This window comes from Bombina bombina, chromosome 3 (assembly GCF_027579735.1).
Source record: "Bombina bombina isolate aBomBom1 chromosome 3, aBomBom1.pri, whole genome shotgun sequence".
NCBI lineage: Eukaryota > Metazoa > Chordata > Amphibia > Anura > Bombinatoridae > Bombina > Bombina bombina.
This window is the reverse complement of record NC_069501.1, coordinates 948,055,264-948,079,410: the sequence shown is the minus strand read 5'-3', so window position 1 is coordinate 948,079,410 and position 24,147 is coordinate 948,055,264. Positions and strand designations below refer to the sequence as shown.

Genomic DNA, 24,147 nt, shown 5'->3' with positions numbered 1-24,147 from the left:
ATTACCTTGTAGTTTATCTAAGCCTCTGTAAGCTGCCCCCTTTTTCAGTTCTTTTCACAGACTTGCATTTTAGCCAATCAGTGCTGACTCATAGGTAACTCCACAGGAGTGAGACAATGTTAGCTATATGAGAGAAATTGTCCCAGATATAAAGTCACATTCAATAGGATGGTAGCACTCAAAGCCAGGACATCAGTGATGAGTAATAGAAACCACATATACCAAGGCTGTAAATAGTAGTAACACAACACACCCCCTTCAATCAGGAATTATAATTCATATATGCGCCCCAGTCCTTTCAGGCATCCACTGTTGCGGAATAGGTTGAAATTCAAAACTCACCCTTCTGCCTTAATGATTCGCTGTGGTCTGTGTCCGGTAGTGAGGAATACTTCAGAGGCGTGCTCCTAAATGGGGACAAACAACGGCTGAACTGCCGGTTCCCCTGCAAGGATTTGCTTAACTCCGGATCCCCTACAGTACCAGACTTCCGGAACTCCGTAGCGTAGCGTGTGACGTCATCGGGGGCCTGTGAAGCCGGGGGTGTGTCGCGGTCAGCCAATCAGGTTCCCAGAAAACTCGAAAATCGAAAACCACTGGTCCACTTGATTTCGCTTGTGTGTGAGGAACTAAAGAAAAACTGCTGCCAAATGAGGGACTCCTTGTGATCCCAAAGAGAACAAAAATAGAAAGGATGAAGCAGTAGTCGTCCTAGTGTGAATAAAAGTCCAATCTTTATTTCTCAGTTAAAACATCACAGCAAAGGGTAAGAAGGTGCTGGCTGGTTGACTAGTTTCGGCAGAGTGCCGTAATCATAATCCTGCAGCCACTTAAAATTGTACATATTTAAAGGGGTTTCCAAACACAGTGATTGGTCAATGTTGGTGGAAGTGTGAATCCACTCCCTCACATAATTTAACCTCTTACTAAACTTTTATCTAGACCTGGTCAGAGATTTGACCTTGTTTACATAGAGAAAGGCATTAGGAAATAATGATCACAGATGATCAGTGCATTTATGCAGGCTCAAAAATATATTTAGATATATATATATGTATCTAGTGCATATGGAAAGATATACAGCACATACTCATATGTTCACAACTATGTCATAGATAGTGGTAATATAATATAATATAAACAAGTATGCACATATTTATAGAAAATATATAAAATATATAAAATATATATAGCATCGGTATGTAGATAATCTGTATTCATGCTAGTATAATCGTACATAAATGCATACATGGATATAACAATAATGGAATAATGCAATATGCTATTTGAATAGTTAAATAAAACACATACAATAATAAACACATTTCCAAGTCATATATTCCTAAACCTATAAAATGCTTAGACCCTAAACAGTTTTAGTTCAAAACTCAAAACTAGTAGTCTATAAGCTAAATATTCCATTATTTTGGCTATGGAATTGAACTCATATAATGTGCTTAAAGTATGTTATGCAAATTGTATGGTATTATGCCCAAAATCTATAGACATATGTGTTTGTAAACAAAGTACTAGTGTATGTTTGAGAGTAGTGCATAAGTAAATATCCCTAAATACTAGGATGTATGAAAAGTGGCCCAGAGCAGAATTCCCTCTTATTTTTATGAAAGGTAAGTCAGTGTAAACTGTTAGCATCATTTGGTAACCACCAAAGAATGGTGGTGTTAAATTGATTGGATACCAACCCAGCATGTGAAACAATATGCAAAGGGTACCAGTGTGGCATTTGTGGGACAGGGAATAGGCCCATAGAATAAAATAAAATAAATCACAGTGTCACAAACCATATATCAATGCCAGTGGTTGATGAGATCAAATTCTGAATTGAAGCCCTTTGGTACCTGAGTTTGGAGTTTAAAAATCCAAAAGGCTTCCTGTCTGGCCAGAATTTCCTCTTTATTCCCACCTCTGAATGGTTGCTTAACCTGTTCAATTGCCCTCCAGTTAAATGCTCTAACATCACCTCAATGAAATGTCTTGACAGTGCTGAGACTGTTTTCTCATTTTTGATGTAACCCAGGTGTTCTCGTACTCTCGTACGGACATCCCTGGTAGTCATGCCCACATACTGCCGGCAATGCTCGCTACATTCAATGAGGTACACGACGAAATGAGTAGAGCATCTAATACATCCTTTAGTCTCGAATGTTTCATTAGTGACATAAGAATAGAAGTTTCTTCCCTCTGCTATGTAGTCACAGGCTTTGCATCTACCATTGCTACATTTGTATGTGCCATTTACGGCCAACCATGTAGCTGATACTTCCTTTTGTGGTAAAAGGGAAGGGGACAAGATGTTACCTAAGGTGACACCTCTGGAATAAACACATTTAAAACCTTTGTCCACAGTTCTTTTTAAAGCCTTGTCTCCACGCAGTATTGGGAAGTATTTTCTTATAATATTACAAACTTCATTGTATTCCGATGAATATTGTGTAATAAAAAGAGTTCTATTATCATCCCCTTTATTTGGCCTAGGTGTAAGAGTGTCCTGTCTATCCACACTACCCACTTACTTAGCCACATTATTGATCATGCTGGGCTGGTATCCCCTCTCAATCAGTCTGTCTGCCATATGTTTGCTCTCTTTCTTGAAGTCTGTATCTGTGTTGCAAATTCGTCTAGTCCGTAATAGCTGTCCCTTGGCTATTCCCCTGAAGACATGTTTCGGGTGAGCACTCTTACTATGCAAGATCGTGTTACCAGAAATAGGCTTCCTGTACAGACGGGTAATTACTTTTCCTGTATCAATCTCTCCCTCTAGGGAGATATCCAGGTAATTAATCGTCTTTCTGTTCCATTCACTGGTAAAATTAACCCCATTGTCACTCTCATTGAGGTAACGCACAAAACTTTCAGCCTCCGTTTCACTAGATGTCCATACCAAAAGCAGGTCATCAATGAAACGTTTATATAGGCTAATGTGTTTCCTATAGGGATTGCTATCTGAATAGACAAAACATCTTTCTAGCCAACCCATAAAGATGTTGGCATATGAGGGGGCAAACTTAGCCCCCATTGCCGTGCCTTGTCTCTGCAGATAATAAGTGCCCTCAAAATAGAAATAATTATGTTGCAACAGAAAGGATGTGACTTTAAGTATATATTCCATTACATATTCCTCAATATTGTAGTGTAACTCTAGAAAGTACTTTATGGCCTTAATACCCAAATTATGAGGGATACTGGAATATAAAGATATCACATCCACAGCTAACCAACTGTGGTCAGCTGTCCATGTAAAATCTTCAAAGAGTTGCAAAACATGAGTAGTGTCCTTGATATGACTGTGTAGATCAAGGACAATAGGTTGCAAAATGGCATCCAACCATTCAGACAACGGCTCCAAAAGGGAGCCAATGCCTGAAACGTTCGGGCGCCCCTTTACATTTGTCAATCCTTTATGTACTTTGGGTAAGTGGTGAAACACTGGAGTAATAGGATTTACCACATTGAGATACTTCAGTGTTTCACCATCCATAATGCCATATTGTACACCATCATCCAATAGACTATACAGTTCTCTTTGGAATCTAGCAGTTGGATTACATGTCAGTGTGGTATATGTACTTGTATCCTCAAGTTGCCTTTTGGCCTCTGAGATATATGATACTTTGTCCATAATAACAACACTTCCGCCTTTATCAAAGTTCTTTATGACGATGGACTCATTACTTTTAAGACTGTTTAATGCCAATTTTTCATTTACTGTTAGATTATGTTTTTTCACACTTTTAGACTGGTGTAGTGATGTGAGATCCTCCACTACTCGTTTGTGGAACAGTTCAAGGGACTTCCCACGACTATGTATGGGATAAAAAGTAGATTGTCCCTTAAATCTAGGAAAATTAATGTTATTAGAATTTTCACTGTGATAGGCCTCTGACTGAAGACTTTCCAGAGTAATAATATCACAAGTGTCCGAAAAATTAAGATTTTCCTTTACATCACTTGATATCGCATTAGCAACCTCTTGTGTAGTAGGACTACTGGCGATATTATTCTCTGTCTCCAGAGAGAAATGTTTCTCCAAAGTGAGCTTTCTAATGAACTTATTTAAGTCAATAATAGTGTTAAACAAATTAAAGCTGTTATTAGGACAGAACCCTAAACCATAGTTTAACACTTTGTACTCTGCTTTTGTAAGTATATGTGTTGATAAATTTACTACATTGCCTACTTGGGCTTGCTGCCGTTCTTGTTGTCCCTGAGGGTATATCTGTGTTGTACATGCTTGGGGCCCTTCCCTCCCCCTGTTTTTTGTTTTAGGGCCGGCCGAAAAACCTGAGTGTAATTCTCTGGGGTCACTCCTGTTGTGATATGTTCCCTGGAACTAATAGTATCTGTTACTGTGGCACCAATTGGTGGTCTGTGTGCTGGAGAGCTACTGATCTTAGACCTAGCGCCTCTTTTTGCCATACTATTTGAGTTCTCATTAGCATTTGTCATGCTTACTTGTGTAAGTATTTCAGGGGTTGGTAACATTAAAATACCCTCCCCATCTGATCCTGAATTGTCTTCACCAGATGTAGAAGCAGCAAAAGAAGACTGATCATCATCTGTTGTGTCAGTTGTCACAAAGGTAACCTTTTTCTTTTGTTTATTCTTTCTGTGTTTATTAGAGGGACCACTTTTTACCTCCCTGGTCTCTATATCTGACTCAGGGTTGTTTTTGTCAATGCTCTTATTTTTATTTGATCTATTTCTAGATCTCCTAGGTTTGTGCCAAATGTAAACCTTATTCTCATGGTAGTCCCTCTGATCCCGCAGAAATTTGGTATGCTTTATGTTAATAAGTTCTTTCCTAGATGTTTCAACTACTTCAATTAACATTCTGTCAAATTCACAATACTCACTCGCTTCCTTAAATTTACCAAGTTCTATTTGTAATGCAGTAATTTCATGTCTAACTTTTTGCAGCTGCTCATTTTTCAGCCTAACAAGAATTCCCATTAATCTGAGTGAGCATTCAGACAAAACGCTATTCCATTCACAAATCAATTCTTCATTATTACCAACATCAAAATTGGGGAATTTTCTAACCCTTAGACCCCTGGGAATCATACTTAAGTCCAAGTATTTATTTATGAGCCAAGTATCAAGCTTTAAACGTATTTCCTTAAGCCTCAGGATCTCCAGGGAGTAAAACAAATCCCCCAGTTTAATATCTTGAGATTCTTTCTTGAAAAAGTCCTCTAATTCTAGGCCTTCATAATCTGAGTCATTAGGTGGTAAGAGGGAATAATACTGTGTATTACCCGATGCTTCCATATTGCTTGGATAAATGTTACAGATGAACTAGAAAAACACACAGTCCTCAAATCCAGAGTGTGAGTAATATACTGGGCTTCAAGGATAAAAAGTAATAAATGAGAGAAATTGTCCCAGATATAAAGTCACATTCAATAGGATGGTAGCACTCAAAGCCAGGACATCAGTGATGAGTAATAGAAACCACATATACCAAGGCTGTAAATAGTAGTAACACAACACACCCCCTTCAATCAGGAATTATAATTCATATATGCGCCCCAGTCCTTTCAGGCATCCACTGTTGCAGAATAGGGTGAAATTCAAAACTCACCCTTCTGCCTTAATGATTCGCTGTGGTCCGTGTCCGGTAGTGAGGAATACTTCAGAGGCGTGCTCCTAAATGGGGACAAACAACGGCTGAACTGCCGGTTCCCCTGCAAGGATTTGCTTAACTCCGGATCCCCTACAGTACCAGACTTCCGGAACTCCGTAGCGTAGCGTGTGACGTCATCGGGGGCCTGTGAAGCCGGGGGTGTGTCGCGGTCAGCCAATCAGGTTCCCAGAAAACTCGAAAATCGAAAACCACTGATCTACTTGATTTCGCTTGTGTGTGAGGAACTAAAGAAAAACTGCTGCCAAATGAGGGACTCCTTGTGATCCCAAAGAGAACAAAAATAGAAAGGATGAAGCAGTAGTCGTCCTAGTGTGAATAAAAGTCCAATCTTTATTTCTCAGTTAAAACATCACAGCAAAGGGTAAGAAGGTGCAGGCTGGTTGACTAGTTTCGGCAGAGTGCCGTAATCATAATCCTGCAGCCACTTAAAATTGTACATATTTAAAGGGGTTTCCAAACACAGTGATTGGTCAATGTTGGTGGGAGTGTGAATCCACTCCCTCACATAATTTAACCTCTTACTAAACTTTTATCTAGACCTGATCAGTTTACACTGACTTACCTTTCATAAAAATAAGAGGGAATTCTGCTCTGGGCCACTTTTCATACATCCTAGTATTTAGGGATATTTACTTATGCACTACTCTCAAACATACACTAGTACTTTGTTTACAAACACATATGTCTATAGATTTTGGGCATAATACCATACAATTTGCATAACATACTTTAAGCAGATTATATGAGTTCAATTCCATAGCCAAAATAATGGAATATTTAGCTTATAGACTACTAGTTTTGAGTTTTGAACTAAAACTGTTTAGGGTCTAAGCATTTTATAGGTTTAGGAATATATGACTTGGAAATGTGTTTATTATTGTATGTGTTTTATTTAACTATTCAAATAGCATATTGCATTATTCCATTATTGTTATATCCATGTATGCATTTATGTACGATTATACTAGCATGAATACAGATTATCTACATACCGATGCTATATATATTTTATATATTTTATATATTTTCTATAAATATGTGCATACTTGTTTATATTATATTATATTACCACTATCTATGACATAGTTGTGAACATATGAGTATGTGCTGTATATCTTTCCATATGCACTAGATACATATATATATATCTAAATATATTTTTGAGCCTGCATAAATGCACTGATCATCTGTGATCATTATTTCCTAATGCCTTTCTCTATGTAAACAAGGTCAAATCTCTGATCAGGTCTAGATAAAAGTTTAGTAAGAGGTTAAATTATGTGAGGGAGTGGATTCACACTCCCACCAACATTGACCAATCACTGTGTTTGGAAACCCCTTTAAATATGTACAATTTTAAGTGGCTGCAGGATTATGATTACGGCACTCTGCCGAAACTAGTCAACCAGCCTGCACCTTCTTACCCTTTGCTGTGATGTTTTAACTGAGAAATAAAGATTGGACTTTTATTCACACTAGGACGACTACTGCTTCATCCTTTCTATTAATGTTAGCTATATGGCTCACACGAACTAGCACTGTCTAGATGTAAAAACTTTCAAAATGCACTGGCATAAGAGGTGGCCTTCAGGGCTTAGAAATTAGCATATGAGCCTAACTATGTTTAACATTCAACAAAGAATACCAAGAGAACAAAGCAAATTTGATGATAAAAGTAAATTGGAAAGTTGTTTAAAGGGACACTCAGGTTAAATTAAATTTTCATGATTCAGATACAGCATGTAATTTTAAACAACTTTCCAATTTACTTCCATTAAAAAAAATGTGCACAGTCTTTTATATTTACACTTTTTGAGTCACCAGTTCCTACTGAGCATGTGCAAGAATTCACAGACTATACGTATATGCATTTGTGATTGGCTGATTGCTATCACATGGTACAAGGGGAGTGGAAATATACATAACTTTGAAATTTGTTATAAAAAAAATCTACTACTCATTTGAAGTTCAGACTAAGTGCTATTGCATTGTCTTGTTATCTTGAATTTGTTGATTATGCAAATCTAATGTGTTGAATGGTCCTTTAAGATTGCATGCTCTTTCTGGATCATGAAAGTTTAATTTTGAGTAGACTGTCACTTTAACCCCTTAGTGACCAGATCACTTTTCCATTTGTTGACCGTTTGGGACCAGGGCTATTTTTACATTTCTGCAGTGTTTGTGTTTAGCTGTAATTTTCCTCTTACTCATTTACTGTACCCACACATATTATATACCGTTTTTCTCACCATTAAATGGACTTTCTAAATATACAATTTTTTCATCATATCTTATAATTTATAAAAAAATTATAAAATATGATGAAAAAATGGAAAAAAACATTTTTCTAACTTTGACCCCCAACATCTGTTACACATCTACAACCACCAAAAAAACACCCATGCTAAATAGTTTCTAAATTTTGTCCTGAGTTTAGAAATACCCAATGTTTACATGTTCTTTGCTTTTTTTGCAAGTTATAGGGCAATAAGTATATATATATATATTTTTTTTAGTAGACAACCCAAAGTATTGATCTAGGCCCATTTTGGTATATTTCATGCTACCATTTCACTGCCAAATGCGATCAAATAAAAAAATTTTTTTAATTTTTTCAAAAACTTTTTCACAAACTTTAGGTTTCTCACTGAAATTATTTACAAACAGTTTGTGCAATTATGGCACAAATGGTTATAAATGCTTCTCTGGAATCCCCTTTGTTCAGAAATAGCAGACATATATGGCTTTGGCATTGCTTTTTGGTAATTAGAAGTCTGCCAGTACTAAAATAAAAGGTTTTCTTTTGTTTTTTTGTTGTTTTTTTTAAAATATCTATTCAGCAGTGATGGATCCCCCCTTAGCCCCCAACCTCCCTGATCCGCCCAAACAGCTCTCTATTATCTCTAACCCCCCTCGCTACCTATTTGCACCATCTTGGGTACTGTAGTGCAGCTGCCCCCCCCTCCATAACCTACCCCCTCCAAGATCCCTTGGATAATATTTCCCCCTCCATCAATTACACTTTTTATGTTCTATAGTGTAGCGGTCCCACCCGCTCCCGCCACCGTGATACATTTCTTTCTTTCCGGATATGAAGAGTCCATGACCCCACCCTTTATTAAGACAGTTATTTTTTACTAAACCTCAGGCTGCACCTCTACACCTTTGTGTTATTCCTTTTCCATTTGCCTTCAGTCGAATGACTGGGGATTATGGGTAGGGAAGTGACACTTAACAGCTTTTCTCTTTGCCTCCCTTCTGCTGGCCAGGAGTGATATTCCCACTAGTAATTGAATGACATTGTGGACTCTCCATATCCGGAAAGAAAGAAATTTATCAGGTTAGCAAAAATTTTGTTTTTTATGCTTGGTTTGAAAATCTCTGAAGTAATATACAAGATAGCTGCAATTGCAATTGTTCGCAAAGTGACTAAAATGTGTGTGTACTTCTATTCCTGATTTTAGTCAAACTTGAAAGTGTTGTATACGTAATAACACACATAGGGGGAGATTTATCAATCTGAGGCAGACAGGGGCGCACATACGTGCCCCTGTCTGCCGCAGCTCGCCTCTGGCGGTCTGAATTCCCCTGGCGGAATTTAGCATTGACTGCTGCTTGTTAAATACGTCGTGCAGGTTCTCTTGTGACAACCTGCAGTCGAATTGTAATGCTCGTGGGATATTCCTTTATTAGACCAAACTTGGCCAGTATCCTGGCATCAAGTGGAATGATAGGAAATATCCCAGAGCAGAGAGAGTTTGTAAAATGAAGTAAGCAGTACTCACAGTAGGCAGGGTAGTCCTTGGCGGCAACAGGAAGACAATCCAGCAGTATAGTAGTTCAGGGGTTAACCAATAGAAGGACCAGACAGGCAGAGTTCAGCAACAAAAGGAAATCCAGCAGTATAACAGTTCAGGGGTAAACCAATAGAAAGACCAGACAGGCAGAGTTCAGCAACAGTATAGCAATCTAGCAGTTCAGGGGTTAAGCAGGCAGAGTGGTCAGACAAGCAGAGTTCAGCAACAGTATAGCAGTCTAGCATAAAGTAATACAACACCCATGAACACACTAAGCAACACCTATACTTGGGCAGTGAAGATATTAAGTGAAAAACTTACATAGGCGCAGGATTCCTGCCACAGGAGATCCAGACCGTCTTCAGAGGGGGAGAGACGTTCGTTGATGACGTCATCGCCACACGCTCTCAGGAACCTCCGCATCCTTGGCAACAGCCAGAGCAACAACCGCCACTTCCCGAGCAACATCCAGAGTGGTGGGGCGTGACACGTATGGGGTCGAAAGGCTTGCAAAGCCTTTTGATAAATCTACCCCATACAGACTCGTACAACAAACACACACACATCACACATACTCTTATACAACACACACACTCATACACCACACACACTCATACAACACACACACACTCTCACACAACACATACACCACACGCACTCATGCAACACACACACTATCATACAACACACACACCACACACTCACATACAATACACCCACTCTTATACAACACACACTCTCTCATGCAACACACACACACCTCACACTCTCATACAACAAACACACACCACACACTCTCATACAACACACACCACACACAATCTCATATAACACACACACACAAACACCACACACGCACTTTCCTAGAACACACACACAAGTCGCAACCTAGTAAACCCTGTTATAGTGCATTATAGTTCCTCCAGTTCTCTATGCTTACTCTATTAGAACCTGATGATCTAAAATTAATCAGAATAGCGAGAAATATGACATCAACCCGAACATGGACAGATATAAAAAAATGATCTAAGACAATACCACCAGACTGCTACACACAATTTTTCTCTCTCAAGAGCAATCTAGCCCACTGGTGTTGCTTTCTACCGATGCCGAGAAGGCCTTTGACAGGGTCGACTGGCAATTTATGTGGTCGGCCCTGTCAAAATTTGGTCTCTCAGACATATTTCTATCTAGAATACAGGCGCTATATAATAAGCTGCTGGCCACAATTAAGGTTAATGATATAATATCACAGTCTTTCCCAATCTCTAACGGAACCAGGCAAGGATGCCCCCTATCTCCCCTCTTATTTGCTCTTACAGTAGAAATCTTAGCTATCCAAATTATAAATAATCCAAATATTTTGGGCATTCAATTTGGCAATATTCAACAAAAGTGTCTACTTTTTGCGGACGATATAATCTTTACGTTACAAACACCACTAACTTCTCTGCCAGCCCTGATACAAGTCTTAGGAACCTATAAACAATTTTACAACTACTCTATAAATATGGATAAATCAAGTATCATCCCCACTCACTTAAGCCAAACAGAAATGTACTATATCCGACATGATACTCCCTTTCCCATTACAAATTCTCTCAGGTATCTAGGATTAAACATCCCAAAAGACCCCCAAAACTTATTTCATGATAACTACATAACACTTCAAACAAACGTATTCTCTCTCTTACATACTTGGCACAAGCAAGGTCACCTCTCCTGGATAGGCCGTATAAATACAATAAAAATGATGATAATTCCTAAATACTTATATATATTCCAAGCCCTACCTATAACACTACCAAGGAATTATCTTCACGCCCAACAAAGGATGCTGGAATCTTTTATCTGGGCTTATAAAAAACCAAGACTATCACGACACACCATGTACTTAAGAAAGGAGGAAGGTGGTCTGAACGTTCCAAACTTAGCACAGTATCATAAAGCGACACACCTAACACGCATAATTTCTTGGAATCATAGCTCCCCCTCTAAAATATGGATCCAAATAGAAGCAAATCTACTTAAACTAGGAGGAATGCGGGACCTATGCTGGCTCCCTAAAACACACAGACCCAATTTGAATACAGCTAATGATTGTATTAAATCCACACTGGCGATATGGGATTCTCTTATTTAGCACCCGAACACTCTTTCTACCCCGGTCTCTCCCATGACTCCAATAATGAACAATACACTCTTTTTCCCCCAACACCAATTTAGATACGAATCTGAAGACGCTACCCTTAAAAATATTCCAATATTTTTACTTACGGAATCATCCCAAATAAAAGACAGAATTGCCTTGAGAGACTCAATAAGCCCCCCCTTTCACAACTGGTTCTCCTACTTCCAAATTCGACAAGCAATTATGAACAATCACCATAAGACTGATTGTCTTCGTACACTTAGTCCAGTCGAAAGACTGTGCACTACAAAAGACATCCAGAAATCTCTTCTCTCTCTCACACATAAACTTCTAAGAACCTCACAAGCACCCAAGCTACCCTCCTACACATCTAAATGGGAGGCTGAGCTTCAAGTCCAGCTCCCACAAGATACTTGGTTTCGATGCTTTCAAAATGTTCACTCCCTCTCAACCTCACTCTTATTGACCGAACTTAATTACAAAATCATTTCACGCTGGTACCTCACGCCCCAAAAATTAAATTAAATCTACCCAGGAGCAAATTCTAGCTGCTGGAGACACTGTGGTGAAGTGGGCACACATTCCCATATATGGTGGTCGTGCAACAAATTATCCACTTTCTGGGTTCAAATTGAACGCTGCATTAATCTTACACTAGGCACACAACTATCTCTCTCGGCTACAATGATTTTACTAAACCAAGTCCCTAAATTGCAATGTGTCTACCATAGGAAACTCCTCCAACTGATGCTCATATGTGCAAAACGTATTATCCCTCGGTTATGGAAACAAGCCCTCACCCCTACCTTTGACCAATGGGTGACTGAAGTGACGTATGTATTATCCCTAGAAAAGAGACATTATTGCTACATGGGAAAGAAAGATTTTATACTAGATATCATCTTTTTATGGGAGCAAAGAACATCTTAAACCTGTACTGACATCACTTTACTAAAATACAAACCCTAGCTATTACAGATCTCCAAAACGTACTTCTATCTCCAAGAAGATTAAATACAAAGGAATAACATTATACCTCCCTTCCTCCTCTGCTCTCTATCCTCTCTCAAAACCCTACAACCTTTCACACATTTCTTTTCCATCTTTCTTCCCTCCATACCCCTCTCCCCCTAAGTTCTTTCACAGAAATGACTAACATAATATAACAATACTATTTGTAAACGGTAAAATTTTATTGAATTTTGTTTTTCATATGCTTGTAAATGTTAACTGAAATTTTTTTCAATAAAAATATATTTAAACAAAAAAAAAATGATCTAAGAATAATGCTTAACCAATAATTGACCTATAGTTGCAAGCTAAACTCCATAGACCTCCATAGAAAGTATTGGTGCTCACCAGAATGCAAATTCATGCAGGGGAGAGTGAATGCGAAAAGGAACACCCGGCACAGATAGCAAAAAAATTTTGCGTGTGTAATTTACCTTGCATTAGTTCCTAGATTCTCATACATGTCTTTTTTCTCCACTTTAATAAGTGCAATGTGTATTTTGAAGCAAACCTGCCAGTCCCACATGTGAGAAGATGGAACCGCGATACCTACAGGCATAATATTCTTATTTCAATAAGAATTAAGAAGAAACTCCACTCACACCCATGAAACACCCTGTTCAGCCCTCTCCTTAAAGGGACAGTGCACACCAATTTTCATATAACTGTATGTAATAGACACTACTATAAAGAAGAATATGCACAAATACTGATCTAAAAACTCAGTATAGAACCTTTTAAAAACTTAGGGCCAGATTACAAGTGGAGTGCTAAATATCTCTTTCTTGAAAGCAATATTAGCGCTCCACTTAGTAATTCCAGTGCGCGCTAATGTGCGCTGGTATTACAAGTTGAAAGAAATGCAAATGTGAGCTTGCGTTCCCATTGCTGGGAAGCATTGCGCTTACGAGAGTGTGCTTTCATAGACTCAAATGGGAGCCTTGTTCTCATGCCATGACACACTCATGCAGCGCAGGGGGTAAGTAGCGCAGGATTGGTAGCAATTTTTAAATATATATATATGTATATGACTATATACATATATATTTATGTGTTAATATGTGTATATACACACATATCAACACATAAATAGATATGTATATAAGCATATAAATTTGCATTTTTGCAGCGTGTTTTAATTAAATTGCGCTCAAACTAACTCGTTTACTTTTAACTTGTAATAGGCGCTACTTCTGATGCACACAAAGAGCTGCGATAAACCCCTTATCGCTTGCACGCAACAGTTAGCGTGCTACTTATTCTATACAAGAAGTTTTATATATTATTTTAGTAGCTGTACTGCATTCTAAATAGCTATATTGTTCTCCCAAGTTTTGCTCTGAAGCTGAATAAGAATTAACTTTCCTAGAGATATAAATCTCATTAATGAGATTATAATAGCTTAAAACTGAATAAATATTTTTTTATTTGGATCAGAACTATGTGTGTCCTTCTATCTGGGGATCATCTCTGCTTTCTACATATCCCCTTTTTACTTTTACATTTTGCCTCAAATTCTGAAACTCTGTATTCCTGACTATTTGCTTAATTGCTTCAGATTAGTATATTATCTTTTTTTTCTGTGTAGGAACTTGATTTCGTGACAGTGAATCATGCAAGACAAAATGATTGCATTTATCAAAAGATAATGCATGTTCCAAAGTTTATTGTATCATCAACACAATGCAAACCTTTTCTTTTTTAATTCTGTTAATTCTTAGAATATGTATTTTAATAGATATGCAATGGAAGATTTTTATTTAAATTTGAGAGTGAGATATCAAGACTATTCTGTAAGGTTTTTATCTTTATTTCAGTGGCTAAAAAGGAATTAGAAGATTTGGAGCACTGGAAAGAAGCTCATAGACCAGGGCCTATAAATCTCACTCCGAAGAAGCTTGGTAAGTAAATTGCTGCAGTGTCTTTGTGCTGTGACATTTATCAGACATGACAGACATAGTATGATACGTTTAAATGAGTGTGTGTATATATATATATATATATATATATATATATATATATATATATGTAGCCATAGGCCTAGATTTGATAAAATATGTCCCTCAAACTAAAATGTTGCTGAAAAAACTTGTGCAACATCTCTTCTAAAATAATTAAATTACTTTTTTTTTGGACCCTCCCCCTCTTCACAGCACTGAGTTGCAAGTTCAACTCCATTATAATCAATAGAGCTGCATCTATATTATAACAGCTAACTACCATACCTCCCAACATTTCAAAATTCAAAAGAGGGACACCCCCCTTCGGCAAAAGTGTGATATGGGGTGAGCAGGAGCAGGGATGGGGATTAAAAAGTCATAAGACCAAAGTAATCTAAATAAAATTCTTATTAAAGTCATATCTTTAATATTCCTCTGCAGCAAATAAAACACAAGCTAAAACCACTGGCTATATGAGCTCTGTATTTAATTAGCCTTTGCAGAGACAGTGCTAAATATTTTAATCTTAATTGGACATTTAATAATAGATTCTTTAAAAGTGCTCTCTGCATTCCCCATTAATAGTCTAAATTCTAGCCTTTAAAGTAATCAAAAATGCACAGTAACACAATCTACACAGTGTAATCTACACAGTGTACACACACTCAAACTGAAACACACACTATATAGCATACACTTACACATGCAGATGCACACACACTACATAGCATAACTTATACATGCAGATGCACACACACACACACTACATAACTTACACTTATACACAGCATGCAATTATACATACAGATACATACACACTACATAGCTTACACTTATACATGCAGATGCACACACACACACAACACAGCATGCACTTATACATACAGATACACACACACTACATAGCTTACACTTATACATGCAGATACACACACACACTTATACATACAGATACACACACACACACTACAAAGCTTACAAGCTTACATTTATACATGCAGATACACACACACTACATAGCATACACTTATACATGCAGATACACATACACTTATACATACAGATACACACACACACACTTCATAACTTACACTTATACACAGCATGCAATTATACATACAGATACACACACACTACATAGCTTACACTTATACATGCAGATACACACACACACTCTACATAGCTTACACTTATACATGTAGATGCACACACACACACACACACACACACACACAACACAGCATGCACTTATACATACAGATACACACACACTACATAGCTTACACTTATACATGCAGATACACACACACACTTATACATACAGATACACACACACACACACACACACTACAAAGCTTACAAGCTTACATTTATACATGCAGAAACACACACACTACATAGCATACACTTATACATGCAGATACACACACACTTATACATACAGATACACACACACACACACTACATGACTTACACTTATACACAGCATGCAATTATACATACAGATACACACACACTACATAGCTTACACTTATACATGCAGATACACACACACACACACTTATATACAGATACACACACACACACACACTGCAAAGCTTACAAGCTTACATTTATACACAGCATGCACTTATACATACAGATGCACACACACTACATAGCTTACACTTATACATGCAGATACACACACACACACACTTATACATTCAGATGCACACACACACTACAAAGCTTACACATACAGATACACACACACTACATAGCTTACACTTATACATGCAGATACACACACTTATACATGCAGATACACACACTTATACATACAGATGCACACACTACAGATGCTTACAAGCTTACATTTATACATGCAGATACACACACACTACATAGCATACACTTGTACATGCACATACACACACACTTATACATACAGATACACACACACACTACATAACTTACACTTATACATTCAGACACACACACAACATAGCATACACTTATAACTGCAGATTTACACACACACTTATACATACAGATATATACACACACACTACATAGCTTACACGTATACATGCAGATACACATACACACTACATAGCTTACACTTATACATGCAGATACACACACACACTACATAGCATACACATACATGCAAGTACACATTACATAGCATACACTTATACATGCAGATATGCACACTTATACATACAGATACACACACAAACTACATAGCTTACACTTATACATGCTGATACACATACACACTACATAGCTTACACTTATACATGCAGATACACACACACACTACATAGCATACACTTATAACTGCAGATTTACACACACACTTATACATACAGATACACACACACACTACATAGCTTACACTTATACATGCAGATACACATACACACTACATAGCTTACACTTATACATGCAGATACACGCCCACACTACATAGCATACACATACATGCAAGTACACACTACATAGCATACACTTATACATGCAGATATGCACACTTATACATACAGATACACACACAAACTACATAGCTTACACTTATACATGCCGATACACACACTACATAGCATACACTTATACATGCAGATATGCACACTTATACATACAGATACACACACAAACTACATAGCTTACACTTATACATGCAGATACACACACACACACTACATAGCATACACTTATACATGCAGATACACACACACTTATACATACAGATACACACACAAACTACATAGCTTACACTTATACATGCCGATACACACACTACATAGCATACACTTATACATGCAGATACACACACACTTATACATACAGATACACACACACTACATCATATATGGGTATCTGTAATTTATTGTATGCGGTCCTGGGATTGGCAAGCACATTAGCTAGCAGTCTGAGGTTGCCAATGTTCGTTACCCTGGTGTTAGCACTGCTCATATGGGCATGGCTCATAAGCCCCTTAAAACTTGGTTGTAGGAGGATAACAGTTTAGATCTCCCAACCCATCACAATCCTGCACGATGTGGGGCATTTGTAAGTTATGTGTAATAGCACATTGTTTTACAAAAGCAAAGTAAAATAAATATTCTTATTGATTCGTGACCTACTGTCTCTGACTTCATAAAGGGTTTCTAAAATTTTCCAAAACTTATACATTTATTTAATAAAAGTGATATACTAGGGTAATAATAATAAAAATGCTATTAAGAGTTATGTTATTGATGCACTTATGGCTGCCTATAAGAATGTTTTTACCCCCACAAGAGGTTAAACACATAGTTAAAGTCTACTCAGAAACTGCAATGCAGTATTGCCACAACTCAATGTGACATTGCCACATAAATACAGTTGTGTACCAGACAATATACGTTTCTATAACACTTTATAGAAGTTTAGTGTCTCATCACCATGTTTCTTTAATATGACTAAATTTTCCTTAATCATCATTGCATGCACATGGTTAGCCAAAATAAGCATACAAAGTAGGAGTAAGGCGTGTTTTATGTGTTATACAGAATTCCAGAGTCAGGGAAAGACAGTTCTTTTAAAAAATATATGTGCAGAATTATAAATAAAAACACCCACTAGATATGCCTGAATAAATGTAAACTTTATTTATGTTTTTTCTATACTGTTTGTTTACTATTGTTAATGCTATCATGATCTAAAGAATAAAAGACAAATTTAAGGAAAAAGAATGAGTGATCTAGGCACTCACTTGAAATTTATTAAATATATATGACTTTATGATTAACTTATATGGGTGAGGGGCCCCCTTCAAAGAGAGGATTGTGATTATGATAAAATATATGGGTATTATGGGTTACAGTAAATAAGTGTTAATGCGATCTGATACTCCTAGGTCGAATTTCAATTTGATTTTGTATGATCTAGATTCTAAAGATTGCCTGAAAATGAGGGTATTAACTTGAATATAGAGAGGTCCAAATGTTTATTGTTAGAGCATGAATCCAAAATCAATAGATTTAATGACACTCTTTATAACCATAGCTAGAGATTTTGTAATAAAAAACACATTGAATAGTCATACCTAAATTAAAATAAAATATAAAAGGAATTGAGCATAAAAGCAGCATTTAGTAGTATCCTTACCTTATCCAGTGAGCCATTACTAATTATTATTTGCCTACCTAGAGAGCTATAATCTAATATTCTGCTAGCTCATTTAATTTTTCGAATACATTGAAAACAATACAATTTATTGAAAGTGTATTTCTTTTGTTAAAAGTTGTTTTGAGCCTACATAGTTGTCCAATATTTGACACGAGAATCATGTAGAAATATTTTGTATTTGGAAAGCTGGGGACTAAATGTTAGAAATATCTATAGTTATAGATTAAGAACATTATAAAAAATGTAATGTATACAGTTAAATTAAATATAGAATGCTATATTTAATAAAGTTTTCTTCGACAGCAAGCCTTCAGTTCATAGACCTCCGGATATGGAGCCCAGGCAACCTTTTAAGAAATCATCTACTTCCCATAAAAAGTTATGAGATTCAATGGAGGATCTCAAAGTGGAACGTGGAATTATATATTATGACACTATTTCAAGTGAATGAAAATCACAATGGTGTTTGTGCAGTTTAAATTGTATTTGCCTCTAGTTTTCAGTTCACAACATTTGTGTGATATTGTTTTGATCAACAAGCTATCCAGAATGCTACGGTATTCTGAAAACTCTCAGAGCTGCAAAAAATCTTCAGACATAACAAAAAAAACACTTCCGTTCATTTCACTTCTTGACATCAAGCAAAAATTATTATTTTTAATGGTATCACTAAGTGTAAGTGTAATGCGAATAAAATGCTTGTTCAATGAGTACTGAAATGTGTACTTCATGTGCAGTTGAATAGAAAAAAATCTTAATTCAAGTTGTATTCCTTGTTATGTAAAAAACAAAAAACACAGTTTAAAATGAATGGAACTAATTTCCTTTATTAAACTTGTAGGGGACCTCTCTGGTATAGCTGACATTAAAAGAACAATTCACAGACCAGGCACTGAATTTAGCCCAAAGATTTACATAGTACGTTCCAAGCCTGGACTCCCATCTCAATCAATAAAAAGAAGTGTGTGCAAGCTTGGGTGATTTTTAGATTTGTTAGTTTGTTAGTTATTCAAATCCATTAGAAGAGTTGACATTTGAAGTGGTCAAGTTGCTTGATTAATATTTACAATACAACAGAATCATCTGGATATATCTGTATGAAAGTTTATGAAATATGGTGGGCATTGCAGAAAAGCATATCCTGAATATACTGTCAAACTAGTTGGCATATGTAAACAATTGTAAATTGTATCCTCTGGTCTCTCTTTTTTTTTTTTGGTTAATTAAATTTGCTATAAGGGTCAGCGCCATATAATGATTGAATTTATATTCCTTTAACTAATAAGCTGCTGTATTCCCTTAATAAATATTATAATTGTAAATTATAGTTTAATTTTGTGATCTTGACTTCATTTAAATGATCTTGCCTTTTCTTTTCTCTAGGAGGAGGATATGTTTCACAAGCAGAAGCAAGACAGAAGCAGCAAATTGTGCAATCACAATCCAAGTACCAAAAGATGGTGAGATTCTGTGTTCTAATTTTAGCTATTATATTCTTAAATCAAGCAGGGAAATGATTAGTTGTATCTTCAATGCAGTCATTTTTAGATCATGTCATTTGCATTGGATAGAGAGCAAGAGAGACAGTGGTTTTATCAGTAGTAATTTACAAGCATTTTGTAAATGCTAAAAGCTCACTAGTGCCTATATCCTATGTGACACGCTGTAATGATGCCGAGAAAATCTAGTGGCAGCAGATTTCTCATAGTGCCGTTTTAGCAAACTGATTCTACTCACGTCTATTATTTAGTGAGAACAAGCTATATGGTGTTGCTATGCTAAGGCTTTGTCACTACCAATAGTAGGTCACATAGGATCTCACACGTAGGGGCCGATTTATTAAGGGCCGAATGGCCCCTGATGGCCCTGTCTCCGTGCGAGCCTTAAGGCTCGCCAGAAACAGCAGTTATGAAGCAGCGGTCTTAAGACCACTGCTCCTTAACTGGTCCGCCGCCAGATACGATCGGGTTGATTGACACCCCCTGCTAGCATCTGATTGGACGCGAATATGCAGGGGGCGGTATCATATATTCAGCTCAAGGACTTAAGCGCGCAGAATGGAGAAATTTCACTCCATTTCCACCTTGCTACACATAGGCAGGCACAGCAAGCCTTGCGCTGACTATGAAAGTACCATAACTCCCTAGAAGCCTTAACAAACACTTAACGCGTGCGCAATATCTACCTCTAATCCGCCATACACCCACAAAGGAAAGAACCTAATTATCCTATTAACCTCTGAACTGCCAACCCCCACAATGCAAGCTACCTAATTACACTATTAACCCCTAAACCACCAACCCCCACAACTCAATCTACCTAATTACACTATAAACACCTAAACTGCCAATCCCCTCACAATGCAAAGTATCAATCTAATAACTAAGCCCCCTAACCTAACACACACACCCCTAAGTTAACCCCAATTAAACTAAAGTTACATAAAATAAAAAAACTACCTTAAAAAATATTTTAAAATTACACAAAATAGAAAAATCCTATCTTTACATGAAAATAAAAAAAAACTAAGATTGCATAAAAATAAAGAAAACCTAAGATTAAATTAAAATAAAAAACCTAAGATTACAAAAAAATAAAAAAAATCTAAGATTACAGAAAAAAAATAAACGAAATTATCCAAAATAATTTTTTTTTAACCTAATCTAATACCCCCATAAAAACAAAAAAGCCACCCCAAAATAATAATAAAAAAAACCTAAGCTAACACTAAACCAATAGCCCTTAAAAGTGCCTTTTGTAGGGCATTGCCCTAAAGCGATCAGCTCTTTTACTTTAAAAATACAAATTACTGCCTAACAGTAAAACCCACCACCCACTCAACCCCCCAAAATAAAAAAGGCCTAACTATAAAAAACTAATCTATCCATTGCCCCTAAAGGGGCATTTGTATAGGCATTGCCCTTAAAAGGACAATCAGCTCTTTTACTGCCCTTTAAAAATAAAAAAAAAAGCCCTCATAAAAAAAAAACACCCCCCCCAAAAAAATAACTAAAACTAACACTAACCTCGAAATAGGTACTCACCATTCCTGAATTCCGGCCGTAAAGGTCTTCTTCCAGGCGGCTCCATCTTCAATCTTTATCCTGGTGTCGCGGAGCGGAGGCGGCTCCATCTTCAATCTTCATCCAGGTGTTGCAGTGCGGAGTGGAGACGGATCTAAGACGCCGAGATCATCCAACGTGGAGGCTCCTCTTCATGCGATCGTCTGCCACACACTGTTCAAATCAGACAATAGGAAGTAAGTGCGAGGTAAACTTACGGGCGACGAGTGTTTCAGCAGTTGCTCTGAAACTATCGCCGCATATATAATCTCGCCCTTAATATTTATGATGTGCGTTGATTTTATTATCTACATCTGGGAGAATGTGAAGAAAAAATTCTGTAATAATTTAATCACTAATTTAAAGGATATTGAAGTGCAAAATGACATAATCTAAATATTTAGATCATGTAATTTTTGTATTACCCACCCTAGAAATCCGCTCCTACAGGATTGCTTTCATTCATGCTCTAAGTGCCAGCAGAATTATTAATAACTGATCAATAAATATTAATAATTGTTAAATAAATGTTAATAACATGCACATGTGTTTGTATCCTCGAGATGTAATGGCTTAAAACACGTAGAACCATTTGTAAAGTTAAAACCGGATTTTAAAGAGTGACTTTGATCTATGAGACATGGTAAAATGTTTTGGAGATATTTTATGACCATGTGTATTCCTCTGCCTTTGATGGATACACAATATGGGCGCGATCCGATATACGGCGTAGTTTTCGGTGCAAGCGAGGGAACCCGCGCCACCCGTAATTTCACCTCGCAACTCGAGCTATCCAATATACTGCGCCGTCAGATGCTAAACTGGCGTAAGTAGGAAAAACCGGCGATCAACTAAAATGTGCGCAAATACACATTTTAGTCGTTGCAAGTACTTACGCCAGTATTTTGTTCACGTAAAGTCTCAATAAAGAGTAGTTTGATGCAAATTAGGCTACGAATCGTAAAAAATAATCGCAAGTTCTAAAAGATGCGCCACATAATTAGAAGGTGTTATAAATGATGAGAAGGTGTTATGATCATATGAGCCATCCTAGGTTTTGCTTTCAACTAAGAATACCAAGAGAACAAAGCAAGTGTTCTAATTAAATATGAAAGTAGTTAGAAATAACATGCCCTATTTAAAAGAAGGTTTTCTTTGGAGTTGACTGTCCCTTTATATATTTTGGCATCAGTGTCAAGCTTTGTTAGCATTAGAATAAATTACACCAGTGGGTTCTAAAGAGCAAGTATATGTCCCCAATGTGATAAAGTACCTACAAGCTCAATCCATTTGACTATTTCAAATACACAAATAAACCTTAAAAAAGCAATATCATAGTATACTGTCCCTTTAACCTTGAGATGCTGCTTAAATGTATGTGTTTGTTAAGGCTTCCAGGGAGTTACGTTGGTGTTTTATTCAGTGCAAGGGCTCCTGCGCCTGCAATTTGTGGCGAGATGAGAATGGAGTAGATTTTCTGAAATCTGTGCGCGTAAGTCCTTACGCTGTATATTGGATACCAAACTGCGCGTGTTTTGTATGTCAGTCTAAGGGTAAAAATAATACGGGCGAAGGCAGAAATATACGCGCGTAACTTCTAAGTTACGCCGTATATAGGATACCAAACCCGCGCAAAATTTGGTGTCGCCAGATTTTGCGGGCAACGATTTTTATCGGATCGCGGCCCATAAGTCTTGTATCTATATTAGAGTTATATATTCTAAGCCATTTCAGTATTTACTTGCAATCAGGACTGATATTCCATCTCTGATGTCCAAAGGCAGAAGTTACTTGTACCCAGTGTTGCATATCTAATTAAAATGACATGAAACCCAAACATGTTCTTTCATGAATCAGATAGAGAATACATTTTGAAACGACTTTCTAATGTACTTATTTTATCTATTTTTCTTTGTTTTCTTGATATCCTTTGTTGAAAAGCATATCTAGGTAGAGTCAGGAGCTGGAAGCTAGCTGCTGATTGGTTGCTGCACAAATATCATTCTTATCGTTGACTTACTGATGTGTTCAGCTTGCTGCTCCTTTAAAAAAGGATACAAAGAAAATTAATCAAAATTGATAATTTAAGTAAATTGGAAAGTTGTTTTAAATTCTATGCTCCATCTGAAAAAGGAAAGAACACTTTTGGGTTTCATGTGCACACCAGAATTTTTATTGTTTAAAAAGCTAGATAATCCCTTTATTACACATTCCCTAGTTTTTGCATAACCAACACTGTTATTTTAATATACTTTTTACATCTCTGATTACCTAGTATCTAAGCCTCTGCACACTGCCCCCTTATCTAAGTTCTCTTGACAGACTTGCATTTTAGACAATCAGTGCTGACTCCTAGGTAACA

At 36.9% G+C, this 24,147-nt stretch overlaps 1 protein-coding gene across 1 annotated transcript in view; it reads left to right on the top strand.

The window, feature by feature from the left end:
• EPSTI1 (epithelial stromal interaction 1) overlaps nt 1-24,147 on the top strand; it is a 257,977-nt gene that overhangs the window by 70,818 nt on the left and 163,012 nt on the right. The window contains exons 3-4 of the mRNA XM_053707975.1: nt 14,443-14,526; nt 20,107-20,183. Coding sequence (XP_053563950.1) covers nt 14,443-14,526; nt 20,107-20,183 — 161 coding nt within the window. The remainder of the gene's footprint in view (nt 1-14,442; nt 14,527-20,106; nt 20,184-24,147) is intronic.